Source organism: Pocillopora verrucosa, chromosome 12 (assembly GCF_036669915.1).
Source record: "Pocillopora verrucosa isolate sample1 chromosome 12, ASM3666991v2, whole genome shotgun sequence".
Taxonomy (NCBI): domain Eukaryota; kingdom Metazoa; phylum Cnidaria; class Anthozoa; order Scleractinia; family Pocilloporidae; genus Pocillopora; species Pocillopora verrucosa.
The window spans coordinates 20,392,087-20,407,467 of record NC_089323.1 but is presented as its reverse complement, the minus strand read 5'-3'; the positions used below and the strand labels follow the sequence as shown (position 1 = coordinate 20,407,467).

The 15,381-nt window shown below is 34.5% G+C and overlaps 1 protein-coding gene across 2 annotated transcripts; it reads right to left on the bottom strand.

Annotated features, from left to right (window-relative positions):
* Window positions 1-1,303: 1,303 nt before the first annotated feature.
* Window positions 1,304-15,381, bottom strand: LOC131783440 (F-box/LRR-repeat protein 20-like). Of its 2 annotated transcripts, XM_066159087.1 has the most exons (7): window positions 11,139-15,381; window positions 10,385-11,014; window positions 10,194-10,309; window positions 9,277-9,355; window positions 8,520-8,627; window positions 6,801-6,915; window positions 1,304-1,434 (listed from the first exon to the last, which is right to left on the bottom strand). In XM_066159087.1, exon 1 carries the CDS (start codon window positions 13,999-14,001, stop codon window positions 12,964-12,966), a length of 1,038 nt encoding a protein of 345 aa, XP_066015184.1. In that variant the 5' UTR covers window positions 14,002-15,381; the 3' UTR covers window positions 1,304-1,434; window positions 6,801-6,915; window positions 8,520-8,627; window positions 9,277-9,355; window positions 10,194-10,309; window positions 10,385-11,014; window positions 11,139-12,963. The 2 variants fall into 2 exon arrangements, with proteins under 2 accessions (XP_066015184.1, XP_066015183.1); XM_066159086.1 differs by having other exon boundaries at window positions 10,385-15,381.

The window sequence follows — 15,381 nt, the reverse complement described above, 5'->3', positions numbered from 1 at the left end:
TTTTTCTTACTAATGTTAGACTTTCTTCAAATTCGACTCTTCTTTTTCTTACTAATGTTGGACTTAGACAAAATTCGACTCTTCTTTTTCTTACTAATGTCAGACTTTCTTCAAATTCGACTCTTCTTTTTCTTACTAATGTTAGACTTTCTTCAAATTCGACTCTTCTTTTTCTTACTAATGTTGGACTTAGACAAAATTCGACTCTTCTTTTTCTTACTAATGTCAGACTTTCTTCAAATTCGACTCTTCTTTTTCTTACTAATGTTAGACTTTCTTCAAATTCGACTCTTCTTTTTCTTACTAATGTTAGACTTTCTTCAAATTCGACTCTTCTTTTTCTTACTAATGTTAGACTTAGACAAAATTCGACTCTTCTTTTCTGACTAACGTTAGACTTTCTTCAAATTCGACTCTTCTTTTTCTTGCTAATGATAGACTTTCTTCAAATTCGACTCTTCTTTTTCTTGCTAGTGATAGACTTAGACAAAATTCGACTCTTCTTTTTCTGACTTCAGTTAGACTTTCTTCAAATTCGACTCTTCTTTTTCTAACTAATGTTAGACTTAGACAAAATTCGACTCTTCTTTTCTGACTAACGTTAGACTTTCTTCAAATTCGACTCTTCTTTTTCTTACTAATGCTAGACTTAGACAAAATTCGACTCTTCTTTTTCTTACTAATGATAGACTTTCTTCAAATTCGACTCTTCTTTTTCTTACTAATGATAGACTTAGACAAAATTCGACTCTTCTTTTTCTTACTAATGTTAGACTTAGACAAAATTCGACTCTTCTTTTCTGACTAACGTTAGACTTTCTTCAAATTCGACTCTTCTTTTTCTTACTAATGCTAGACTTAGACAAAATTCGACTCTTCTTTTTCTTACTAATGATAGACTTTCTTCAAATTCGACTCTTCTTTTTCTTACTAATGATAGACTTAGACAAAATTCGACTCTTCTTTTCTGACTTCAGTTAGACTTTCTTCAAATTCGACTCTTCTTTTTCTTGCTAGTGATAGACTTAGACAAAATTCGACTCTTCTTTTTCTTACTAATGTTAGACTTAGACAAAATTCGACTCTTCTTTTCTGACTAACGTTAGACTTTCTTCAAATTCGACTCTTCTTTTTCTTACTAATGTTAGACTTAGACAAAATTCGACTCTTCTTTTTCTTGCTAGTGATAGACTTAGACAAAATTCGAACATCTTTTTCTTACTTCAGTTAGACTTTCTTCAAATTCGACACTACTTCTCTTACTAATGACTATTCAAAACTCGACTCTTCTCACTTCAGTTAGACTTAGACAAAATTCGAATTTTTAATTGGTTTTGTTACACATGTTTTCCTCAAAACTGATACAACGGGTACAAAAAAGTTTTTTAATGTTCATATCTTCTGAAGTTCTCCTTGTCCGTCTATCACAGCTATCTGAAAACAATAAGAATTCCAAATGAATAAACAAATGGTGCAAATCTTAGGTGGGAAAAAAAACTAATGCCTATTGTTTTCATTAACAATAGAAGCGAACCTATTTCTTGGTCAATTTTGCCGTCCTCTATTACCAAAAGCCAAGGTGGTCTAGTGGTAGTGCACTTCGTTAAATTAAATGACGGCCGTATCCCCAGCCGTCATTTAATTTAAATTGCAACTCCAGGGGCCTTGAGCCCCGTTCCATCGTTCTCCTTTTAATCTTTTTTTTTTCCTTAGTTTTAAACAACTAAACATTTTTTTTTTAATTTTAAGAGTCCGAGAACATTTTTCTTCCGAGGAAAAAATTTTTCCTTTAAAAAAAGTTCTCACAGCTCTTAAAATTAAACAAGTTTGACTCTTTAAAATTTACATACAAAACCAAACAAAAAAGTCAAAAGCTCATCAAAGTTTCAAACTTAAATCAAACGATTGCCGTCGTAGGACGAAAAAAAAAACACATCACCAAAGTAGTGGAAAATTAACAAACGTGAAATGTACATGAGGAAAAGCATTCACTGCACTTCAGGGAAACTGAAAACGACAGGACTTTTGCATTTATACCAAAAAAATGGATGCAAAAAAAAACCAAATTTGCTCTTACTCCAACTTGCTCTTCAAAATACAAAACACACTAAACCGTTCCAAAATGTTTGTTGTACAAATTCTTAATCATAGAATGTGAATTAATAATAAAGTAACAAGCACATCATTTTAAACATGGAAGGTATTATGAATAACACCTTCAACTGAGCGTTCAATGTACCTCTTAATTCAGTGTGATTTATTTTCAGATTTCATTACCTTACACACTACATGCATGTCCTACTGCAACTTGTAAACCAGAAAGCAAAACTTTGGACTTTTAAATGCCTCCACCAAATATTACAGGTTTACTTAGAGAAAGAAAAAACAGTTGAAAAACTACTTTGGGCAGAATCAGCCTTGTCAAATAGAATATAACCTTAAGTGAACCTAATGGTGTTTAAAAAAAAACACATTTTTGCTTGGATAGTTCAAGACAGAACTTAAACTGAATAAATCATACTGTTCCAAAAATGTATTCACCTAAACAGTCAATTATGAGACAGTAATCAAACATTTCCATTCAGAGCCTTAAATTCTAACATGGCATCAAGTAAAGTTTAGGGTAAAACAAATATCCTTGAAAAAAGATTTTATTGAGGGAATTTGCGAAAATTGAAATTGGAAATGGTGAGATCATAAAAAAATATGAAAATAAATTCTATTCAGTCACCAAGAACATCCTATTACAAAGAATCAGCTAAAGCTAGAAGATGGAAAAAACAGCAGAGGATTCACGCTCAACTCAAAAGTAAACAAAAAATTACCCTAGGCTTAATAAACTGTTTTATATGTGAGCATGAGAAACACGAGTGATAGCTATGCATGTAGGTGGTAATTCTCTTAGTGAGTTACTCTGCTTCTTTATATCCCTACATTCAAGCTGAATTACACAACACCAGAACTGCAAGAGGTCAAGATGTTGCTATTGGGTTTTAAACTTCTCTGGCCAATCATGATTTGTCTTTGTCTTACACTCAAGAAAAATGTTAACAATCACTTTGCAATTTTTGCTGACCAAAATGCACATTCTTTCAAACATGGCAACTTTTAAATACAGCTTAAGGAATGATCAGCTTCTAGAATTTCCTTAACCCATTTTGTGTAAGTTTCTGTAGCAGTTCAAACTTGTTTATAATAGTTTCTATATGTGTGAAACAGAACTATTTTTTTTTATTAGTCTTTTTTTTAAAATTATTGTTGTAATTAGGCTGGAAAATTCTCACTGGGGAGTCCTAATAAAGACATTGTGTTGGAAATATACAAAATTACTGTTTACATCTAAAACCATACACTTTAAAAGTATGTGGGCCTGGTACATGACAACCTCATCCATGGGTTAAACTCCTCTTTGCTCAGCTGGCAGAGCATCTGACCTTGAAATTACATGTGAACATTTAGGTTTTAATATCCTTCAAAAATCAGCACTTTTTCCACCTTCTATGCCATGAGAAAAGTCTCATAACTTTTTGTAATTTAAAAAACAATTTGAAAATTTTTCATCATTTTTTTCAACACCACAAAGGATGCTTTAGACAATGTCGATCTAAGCATTGTGTGTAACAAATGTCACATTTGAAAAGAGTAAAATGATAACCCTGACCACTGAGTTCTCTCCTACTATACTGACATGATAGAGCATCCAACGATCAAATCCAAATGTGTGAGGTTCAAATCTTCTCAGAAAACTCAATAATTTTTCTACATCTTATAAAACTTGCAATGTTTCAGGTCTCCCTTTATCAAAATAAAACTCTTTTTAAGACTGAATTAAAACATTTTTCTAGCACAGGCAAGTATGACAAAAAAGTCAAACAAGCAAAAAAATTAAACCAGCAAACAAACAGTTGAAATTCAAACATGAACATTGCAAAGAATTTAAAGAAGAAAGCATCAAGTTCAAATCATGTAAAACTACAGCAAAACCATCGAATTCATTTTTTTCTCCAAAGGAGTTATTCCAATGAAGATAGAAATCCTACTTGATAATCTGCATTTTTTCTCTTCTATTGTCAATATTAGTTTTGTGTATTAGCCACAGTTTCCAAAGTTAATCTGCAGAAATGATTATGATGAGATTTGATTTGATTTGGCTCAATCTTAAAGGTAAGAAAATTCATGCCTGTGAGTTAGAGATGACTAGATGATGATTAGACCCAAGGACAAGTGAAAATTCTGGTCAAGCTTCATGTTTTTATCCTGAGATATTGAGCAGGCAGGATTTGCTGAGACAAGGTAATAATTTATTGTTATTGTTTGGAGTAACTTCTTGGTCTTCTAAACTTGGTCTTCTAATCAGCTGAGTTCAAGTTTCACTGTATGCATGCAGACTTTGGATGCCTGTCTTTTCTTAGTACATTTTTTTTTTTTTAAATGAAAAAGGAAACTTTTTAATTTGGTAAATGGTTTTTCTCTAATTGAGACCAAACACATGTACTCTACAAATGCAATTTCATTTAAAAAACCATGGCTTATGACTTAGCAAGTCCATGGTGTGACGCTGGAGAAGAGACCAGGTAGGTATTTTTTCTGGCGAGCTTCAGATGTCTCCTAAACATGCAAAATGGGCCATTTGACTACAAAGTATCCCAAACTAGATAAGCAAGTGATGAAGTGGTTTTCATAGCAGAGAGGCCAAATATTTCATTTGTGATGTGAAATGAGGAGGGTTTTGCCAAATTGAGTGAGATTGTCTTTCAATGAGTGGGAAGCAAAAAATCTGATTAGTGGTCAGAAATGTTGTTGTCATGACAATTTTAAAACGTGCCATGTAAAGAGCGCTGCAGTCATGGAATTTACGGTCATTTCACATTAACATTAAATTTGCACTTGTTTTTGAATCCCAAATCCTTAGCTACAAGCTGAACCCCGTTTCTTGTGAAAAAATCTCCCAAACCTTTGTGTCAAATACTGAAAGAATCACTTGGCTTATAGTTGAAGAAATACGGTATGTATGTTGAAATTCAAGCCACCATCTGTGCAGACTTTCAAAGCTTTTTCTGTGTTTTGTTCATTTCTGTTTTGTTTTGTTTTGTTTTAACTCTTGTCATAATGATTGTGGAGCTACAATTTTCCAAATGAGGATGAGAGAATGTCTCTATCATCACCATCCTGATTTTCTGAAATTTGTGAAATCTTTAACAGAAATCAACACTTCTTTGGTGATGAAATGTGACCATCAGAGATTAGAAGATTTTTCTAAGGATTCCCCTTTTATTAGCTGGATATGAGGCCAAATTTTATTGAAATACAATTCTGTAGCAAGCTCCCCTTAAAGGATTCTTTTCATTGGTGTTATTGGTAGAAAATGTGAACTAATTTTAGGTTAGAATGAACCAAGCCAAGTTTCAATAAAGGTTCTTCCTAACTGCCTTCACATTTTGTCACAGTGAGTTCCAAATGACTTATTAATATATATTATAAGAGTTACTTGTCATGATTCAATCACATTTCTTTTGGAACATTGATTGCTTCTTCCCAATAAAAGATAATAACTTTCAAGAATTGATTATTTCATGCTGCTACTACATCTAAGAATGTTTTGAATTCATGTTAGTAGTAGCCATGTTTTTATAAATTACTTGACAACTTAACATTGTACAGACCTTAGATTGAAATTTACTATGAACTCAATTTTGGGCTAGCTCCTCAGAGCTCCTGGTTTCTAATCCTAGGCAAAGCTCAACTGAAGGACAAGCTGGTTTGCTTTCATTTCAACTTCAACCTATTTGAGCCCTTAATTTAGCAATTGTCAGTACATGTCAAGCCTCAGAAACTTCCAGTCTTGAATAAGGACACAGCACAATCGTTTTCCCTTAATCATTAACAGAGTGTCACAGATACAAATTACAAGTATTTGCACTTCTTTTTCAAAGATCTTCTGCTCTTATGGGAGGCTGCTCACACTTTTCATCTCAGAATCTATAGAGTGCTGTAGATGTAGTGCCTAAAGGTCTCTACAGTTGAGGGTTAGGAAATAAGAATCCTTCCAAAAAGAATCTGCATTCTTGTTTCAAACTGATTGTTCATTATACTTTTCTATCCTGACACTCATGATGGCTTACACAAAATCAACTCTATTGAAGCAGTATCAGTGTCTTTCAATTTTTTTTTAATTCTACAAAATCAATTTTAAAAATGCTTTTAATAATCATTAACCTGCATGTATTTCCAATATTTTGCAGAATTTTTTTTGGAAAATATAGTTATACTAGTGATGCTTGGGTTGACATTTATACCTTCATTGTAAAATATGGATTAACTTACAAGGTGAAAGTCTACTACAATCCTTACAAACAAATGTGCTTAGGTCTAATTGTCATTTCTTGCTGAAGTTAGGCTAATTTGCTAATAGTAGGAGTAGTTGATTTTCTTTCTTTTTTTTTCAATAATATGTTTTGCATAAGAATTTGGCCTATATCATAGAATCATGAACTATAGCACATGCTTCAAATTGAAAATTTTCCCTTCCTAAAGAAAGCATTTGAGCTTAAAACAATTTCAAGAATTATTCATCTGACATAAATGCAAAGGTCTCTCTCGATAAAATTTTAAATTTGGGGAAAGCTGGAATTTTTGTTGTCCCCTACAGCTGTAGCTTTGTATTAAAAAACATTGAGAAACTCTTCTTTTCTCCAACCAGGATTCAACTCTAATATATGGATTTAGCCAAGCCTAAAAGCAGAGCTCGCATTTTTTTTTCCTGCACTATTAAAAAAAGGAGAAAAAAACTTTGTACTCACAATTTCTCAACTGAAATGATGATAATCCTTGTTGATGCTTGGTTGAGTTTTGCAGTTCCCTTCCACCAGTCTTCTTTTGCTTGAAGAAAAATACACTATATACCAAGCTTATCACCTGTTTGGATAAAAACATGTCATCATGGTCAGCATACGTGAAGAACTACTCTTTTCACAATGAAATACGTTGTTTGTTTACAAGCTACTCCTATCCATGCTATCAGTTCTTGTAAAAGGTTGCACTCTCAATAATTATAAAACCTATCTGTCTGGGTAACTGGTCATTTTGCATAAAAGACTTTTCTCACAAGTCTTTTAGCACAAGTTTTGGACCATTCGCACAATTCTTAGTGGTCATTTCGCGCAATAATCATAAGTGAGAAACATCAATATAAAAAGGTATACTGATTGATACTGATAAGGCATTTCACCTTCACATGATCCAATGGCGAGAACGTATACATTTATTTACGTAATAACTTCAACTAAATCAAAATGCTCGTGAACATTAGGCATACTGGCAATATGTACAGCAAAAACAGTTCAACGTTAATAACTCGATATTCAGAGAGTGCTTCACATTGAAAGTCGGCACGTGCAAGTGTTGTGATTTGACAACTTGAAAATGTCAGTGTAGGTAGTAACTAGTGATCTTGTAGAGAAACAAGTTCGACCTGAAATCATTTTAAAGATCGAGAAGTTTAATACATCTATCAAGTAGTAACCTTTCAAATTATTCTAATAACAATTACCTAAGCAATGGAGAGTTCAGTATTGATCGATAAGCATCATAGCAACCGTGATGTAAACAAATGATTTCACGAAAGTTTCAAGAATTCAAAATAATTCAAAGATTATATGCTAGCCGTTCAATAAGTAATCATACAAGCTTAAGATCAATACAAATAAAGAAATTTAGATGTACTATAGCTTAAATGAATGCAGGAAAGGGCTAAATTTCTATGAGTCTTGACCGAGTAGCGAGTTAAAATTTACATGATTCGTTGGGTAACATGGCCATGAACTTGAATTTTATGTATTTACACAGAAATTTTGTAAATAGGTCTTTTCTCCTTTTAAATAAAAAGTGAAACAGTTTGCAGGTTTTTACTTTGACTTCAGCGGAGGGAGGATTGGTGACAATTACTTTCGAAATCAACATGGCGTCCTTGGTGTTGGGTCGTCATGTTCGTTTGTTTGTAGTGGATGATGTACTGTCAAAACTAAAAGGTTTTTCGTTTAACAAAGGAAAAGTAAAAGAAGTAATCATTTGAATAGGAGTTCTTTGCATTTTCATAGAGAGAAAGATTTGTTCCTTTCTTCAAGTAAGAATAGTGATCGTGTTCACAAGCGTTTTGACCTAGTTGAAGTTATTACGTAAATAAATGTCTATGTTCTCACCATTGGATCTTATTGAAAATGACATGTGAAGGTGAGATATCTTATCAGTATCAACTAGTATACCTTTTATATTGATGTTTCTCACTTATAATTGTTGTGCAAAATGACCACTAAGAATTGTGCGAATGTTCCAAAACTTGTGCTTAAAGACTTGTGCGAAAATTCTTTTGTGCAGAATGTCCTGTATTCTCTATCTGCAGTGCACATCTGAGTTAAAAGTATAATCCAAATAAGTTATAGTGGCCTGATATGTACATGCAAGTATCATATACTTGCTCAGAGGTTACAAAACAGATGGGCTGAAGTTCCATTTGCACTTACCTCTTGACTGAATCAATCTGTTTTGTGTTAAGCATTATTCCAATTAAGTGCCCACTGTAAATGATGTCAACAATTCTGGAGGATCACAGGTGTTATTAACATTGAAACCTAGAGAAACCAGAGTTACAAAACTATTATTTACATTTGATATTGGAATACTGGCACGTGTATATTTACTTTAACACTGCAATATCTTTAAACAACGGGAATAGCACAGTCTTTTACTTCTTTCAAAAATAACTCTAAGCTTCCCAAGCTACCTTTTCAACAAATCCCCACTTCAAAATAAGAGACTAAAGACAAATAGAATGCAATATAAATAGACTCAAACATCCATTGCAAAGGCCAGCAAGACTTTAAGACTGGATGAAAAGTTGGCTGGCAAAGGCTGGCAAAGGCTGGCAAGACTTTGAGACTGGATGAAAAGTTTGTTGGCAAAGGATGGCAAGACTTTGAGACTGGATGAAAAGTTTTCTGGCAAATGCTGGCAAGACTTTGAGACTGGATGAAAAGTTTGCTGACAAAGGCTGGCAAGACTTTAAGACTGGGTGAAAAGTTTGATAGAACCTTGACTTATCATGGTGCCCTTTACCACTTTTTTTCAACTAAAAGCTAAAATTCTCTTTAGCATATATAATTTCCTTTCCTCTCTAAATGCCACTGCAGGTCTTTGTAGCAAAATACTAGAATGTCTACAAACATCAATCCATCTCCATCAGTGAGTACTTCCTCTTTCATTACCCAGGAGCTTATTTACCTTTTGTCACATAAAGGCCACTAAATCTTCTCCCATATTTCAACTTAATCACCATATACAACAGCTGAGAGGTGACAATCTGCAATTAAGAGAAAAAGGATCAATTGATAAAAAACAGTTCTTCTGAATGCAATATACTCTCAGTGGTATTATATTTTGTCACTCTTTCATAACTCTTATAAAATTTGAAATTAAAAGCATATTCCAATTCTGAAACAGTTGCCAATATTTCGTCTTCACAAGCCTTGAAAAGGAATCCCCAAGGCAAATGGGCATGAGGACACCCAAAACACGCCTGATGGCGAGATGTTCTGGCTGAGATGAAGAGTTGGGGCAAAACCTGGACCTCAGGCTAGCCCAAGACAGGACGAGATAAAGAATGGAAATCTATGCTTCATAGGGCAAAGAGCATAACACCAAAGTTAATGCATGTCGTGCACTATTTCAATAAGTAACTGAAATCAATTTTAAGCTCTCTGACCGCAACTTTTGCCGTTTCAAGTTTAACAATTTCAGGGAATTATACCTAATTCATTAAGGCCGAAACTTTTGACGTTAAGAGAAATTCACCAGGTACATGTAAATATCTAAGAATTGATGAAAAAGGAGTATAAGAACGTTTCTCCTCTTGATTTAATTCATATTCTCCCGGATTTTCCGAGTATCTATAACATATACTTGAAAATATTTATAGAGATCAAAAGATTAGAGAACCTAGAGTCAGCAAGTCAAAGTAACGTTCTTTAGGCATTCCAAAACTAAAAGGTCAGAATAAACATGGCGGTCTGACGGCAACTTGTGATTTCGCGTCTTGCAACTCGTTCCGTTTCCTTCTCTCATCGATTTCACGACATAAGAGACTCCCAATATCAGAACAGCTTTACGCTTTGCAACGAAAACTTGCATTTAACTGTTACCTCGTAAGTTGACAGCGAAATGGCGCTGTACCACTCCGTACGTTAAGTCTTCTTCGCCATAACTGCTCCTTTAAACGGCCTCGCTGTCGTAATTTCACTCTACTCCGCACCAAAACCTGACATAAAGGAAAGTGTGAACATACTTAAACCAAAATACATGTACTTTTGTCCACAAAGGAAGCATTTCCTACCTTAATTCGTAAGAAACCCTCCTGCCTTGCCTGTTGCACTCCGTCCTCCAAGACCAGCGAAGACAAGGTGCGTCAAATGAACTGCATGCATTATTAATCATTTGCAAGTACTTGCCGATCCTGAAGCCCTGCTCATATAAATCAAAGTCTCTCTGTTTTGAAAGAGTGAGGGGTCCTAAAGGTCTCCTTTCCAATGAAAAGGTCTTAATAAGTGAAACTATTCTGAAGATTTTTCTGCGATGAACATGTTGCAGTTGCTTCTTCTTGAAAACGAGACAAAAAGAGCAAGATTTGGGGGAGGCATGGGTGGGGAAGGGAAAGCTTGGGAAAATTATTCTAAAAAGTATTTTCATAACCAAATCTTCATTGGTTTTCGTTAGTTATGCCTAGCGTAACCTTGATCTTGGAAACTACTCAAGAAATTTTTGATCAACATTGCAAGCATATTTTTGGGGTTCACTGTTTTCTGAGTATCAGGATTAGGAGCACTCTGAGCATGCCTATCACTCACTGAATTATATCATCTTTCATGAGAGTAACTCTAGGCTTGGCCCTGCATATTCCTCCTACAATCAAGTCATGGCCTCAGGATACTGCATGTGAGAATCCAGGGAAAACAATAATTATTGCCTAAGGAAAGGAAAAATCAACATTCCTTTGGAATTTTTTTTTAATTAGAGAGAACCAATGAAACTTAATTTTCTACTAAAGACATCATCAAAGACAGTAAAGAACTCTTAACAGATATACTTACCCATTTCCTTGTTGTCTGGCATGTTTCCAACTCCTGCATAAGTAGGGCATCCACACTGCCTCAATGACGAGTTTTTTTCCTTTCACAAACCATCCATATTTTGAGGAATCAAAGCAAACTTTTATTATTTAACATTTAAACTCCTGTAGAGACAAAGTAACTGGAAAGCAAAGAACAGAGCCCGGTCTGCAATGCAACTCAGCCATAACTATTGATGCCTATTTTCACTCTCCATTCATCAAAAGCAGTGCCTTGTGTTTTGTACAACACTCAGTAAGTGAGATCGTTTACTAGAGCCAATCTGACACAGTCATATTACTTCAGAACAACAAATGGATCATGAACTGTATAAGGGCTATGATGCTAAGCTATGGTTAGCTGTCACAGAGATCTTATGTTAAAATCAGTGCACAAAGGTATGTAAAATCTGAGGGAAAAACATGTAGTATGTCCTAAGGCCAAATTTAATGTTGCAGTTCAATCTTTAATTCACCTTTTACATTAAGAGCCTTAGGGCTCTTTTTGGCTCAATTTCATGTGATTTAATTTAACTCAATTTTCAAAGCACAGGCAGAAGACCAGAGATTTAATTTACAGCTTTATTCCATTTATGAGCTGAAACAAAGAAATGAAACTGGTTGGCTCAAGAAGGAAAATGTTTCATGGAAAATTTTTAGACATGTGATAACTGACCAAGCAATTGGGTCAATTATTCATTTGGTTAGCAAAGGCTGCAGTTGTGGCTCAACAATTCACATTTGCATAAAACATGTCTTCATTTACAACATTTACACAAAAAACTGAGGAGTACCAATTAAGCCTTTAACTCCCATGTGACCAAGACAGAATTTCTCCTTACAATATCAATACAATATCAACCAGATAAGTTATGAGAATAAAGAAAAATATCAATTTGGGGATAATCAGTTTATCCAATACTAGATTCTCTGAACTAACATCATAAGAATTGTATGGTTGACAGTAAGGAGAATTACAAATGTGATCTGGGAGTTAAAGGGTTAACTCCAAGAATTTTCAAACTATTGACTAAGAGCAATTAACACATCTAATACAAACTACAAAGTAATTAACTCAGTTTAAACAAAAAGTTCAGTGACATGTTTACAGTGAGAAACCTAAAGCTATTAAATTAGTTTTGGTTTAAAGAAAACCCTACTCTTACAGAACATTTTCATTTAAACAAACATACAGTCAAGTTATTTTCCCATTCTATTATTCCCATTCTACTGAATGTTTGGCTTGAAAAACAACCCACTTACTCATTTTCTAATTAAAAAAAAAACTTGATGGTCATGTATTGCGGTTGTTGCAACAAAATCTTGTGGGAGATAACAAGACCACATTGAAGAATGAGGTGTAAATCAGAAAAGGTAACTATTACTTTTCTCTAATTTCCTTATCTATATTATAAATTCCATAGTTTTGATTTCCAAGTTTTGGCCACTTACATCAAAATCTAATGCATGAAACAGTGTTAGTTCCTATGATTTACTGAATGTCTCAGAAGGTGAATTGCATGTAAATTACCACTACAGCAAAATCTTGCATGACTTGTCATTGGGTAAATATGTATTTCTCACCTAAAATCTGCACCAATTTATCAGTTTTTTTGTTGTTGATCAGGCACAAATGAAGCTTCCCTGCTCTTTGTAGTGATTAATTTATACTGATGTTATTCTCTACTTACGTACATGTATTTGCTTGATATAATTTAAATGTACAAGCTTTTCATCTTGTGAACATGACAAAAACAGTGGAAGAACACCTTGCAGTTATATTTTCAGGAATAATTCACACAAACCTGTCAAGTCCACTGTATGACACAGTTTGATAAAATGATTCGTGCATCCTTCAAATCCTTTTCCAAAATAGCACAACAACCTGTCAAATCCAAAACCTTCAGCTTTTTACATTTTTCAGTAATTTCAAAAAGACTTACACTTGTTATTTCCTTACACGATGATAGATTCAAATATTCCAAATTTACTAGACTGTGCACAAGGGAAAGAATTCCCGCATCTGTGATCCTCCAATCAGACAACAAATTTAAGTTCTTTAGTATTGTCAAATGACGCCCAATGTGGTGTAGTCCTAAATCTGTCACTTTGGGACAATTTGACAGATTAAGCTCTGTCAGGTTGGTTAGATTTCTAGCAATGTGCTGTATACCTTCATCTCCAACACGATAGCAGTAACTGAGATTCAAACGTTCTAATGTTTTCAACTTCTTTATACTTTGTAGATCAGAGTTCTCAACTCGAGTGCAATATGTTAAATTAAGTTCCAAGAGATTTGGAAAAAACTGCTCACATTTTAATCCTTCAAACCAGCCAAGAGGTACGATGGAATGGTCCAGGAGAAGACTCTTTAGGTTCCTTGGTAAACACTGAGCAGGAACGTTCCTCATATCACAATAACACAAACCAAGAGTCTCGAGACTTGGACATTTTGTCTTGATCTCTTCGAGCAAAGAGGGCGAAATGTTTTCATTCTTTTTCGTTGTTCCGATAAATCCTTTTATTAGAAGCTCCACAACTGAATCTGACAATCGATTCCTGACGATTTTCCACAAAGTCCTTAGGGAAAGCGGCCATGAACGAAGATCAACTATCTTCCACAAGGTTCGATCACAAACAAGGTGATACCACAAGCGACAAACAGTGGATGACGAACACAGAGTTTTTATATCAAGAAATTTAAAAACATGCAACATAATATTTGCTGGAAGTTTACATATTGGGGCTGTTTGCACGACATTAACTGCCGTTTTTTTCCGAGATGCTCGTCTTTTAGCTGCAGTGCAAGACGCCATGTTGGTCAGTTGTTGATAACACGGGCTCATGCCCCACCTTTCAGCTTGTCAGGGCCAGCGCTATACTTCATTCAAGAACAGTTCACAATCACTAATTCTGCAACTTCTTGTATTCTATACGTAAACATTTTATAGATGGCTACATTTTAATATTTTATGTACATTTAACTCAGACCATTTATTTACAAAGTAACCAGAAGAAACAGATCTCTGAAATGTCAACCCTGGATATAGGTATCCTAACTGTCTATACCAGATACTACAATCTATCTACTAAGAGACCTTTCATTCCTAAAGCCCCAGCATGGGTGGGGAGGGGCACCTACTCGCTTAAGAGGGAACCAAACAAAACTGGGAAAACATGACTGACTATATTATTACAATATTTTACAATCTCTAGGTACTGTACTAAAAAAATTGCTATGCATATATCTTAGACATGTTAAACCCAGCATCACCCCAAGCTTAAGGGAGGAGAAAGGTTTCCAACACCCGTAAGTAAAATTCAGATCTACACGGGTTAGATACATCGGTACAAAGACAACACCTGGTTTAATTTAGTTGAAAAGGGTGTGACTTCTCTGCCTCCTAAAGTGGTCAGAATCTGCCACAATCCATCACTGAGAGGATCAGAGCTATTGTTTACGTGTGCCACCCAATGTTCTTTGTGAAAAAGTGTTTCACGACAACCAATAAACGATTACTATTAATCTCATATATAAGTCCTCCACAATCGTTTAGCAGAAGATAACCCTAATTAATAAAATATTTATAGAAATATCCTATTACACGGTTTATCGACCGATTTGAAAATAGCACTTCACATTAAAAATTATTTGAACATGTCGCATTAAAGAGTTAGAGAAAAAAAGGTTTAAAATCCAAAGAAAAACTGCAACTTTTAACAAGGATCAGCCCTCACAAACACGAGATCAAGGACATTTCTACCAAGTGTTGCACAACCGAGAGCAATCAGAATGATCTAGCGGACAGATGGTCAACATCAAACGAAGTCAACAAGAAATCAAAGTTTAAACAGGTAGAACATTTGCGGCTGAGAAAAACGAGAGCGACCGTCGCGATTGATTTTAGCAACGTAAAGTGATCACTGACAGTAGAACGTAAGTAAACGCGATTCAGGTTACTTTCTATGTTCAATGGAAAATTGCCCTGCACGTTGAGTCCTGTTTCAAGTCTTAAAGTTGATTCTGAGTACAATGTTGATTTTGTTGAACATTTTGAACGAGACTTCTTTCACAGGTAAAGGAGGAGTACATAGAATCGCAGACACATCATCGCTACAAACTATTCAAGACAAGATATTGAAGAAATAAATAATACCGTAGAAATAGTTAACGATGTGACGGAGTTATTTCACAGTGAAGTTCTCCAACCTAAATGCAGACATGT

Coding starts and splice junctions, on each gene's coding strand:
- LOC131783440 (XM_066159086.1), bottom strand. CDS start 14,001: ATGAGCCCGTGTTATCAACAACTGACCAACATGGCGTCTTGCACTGCA.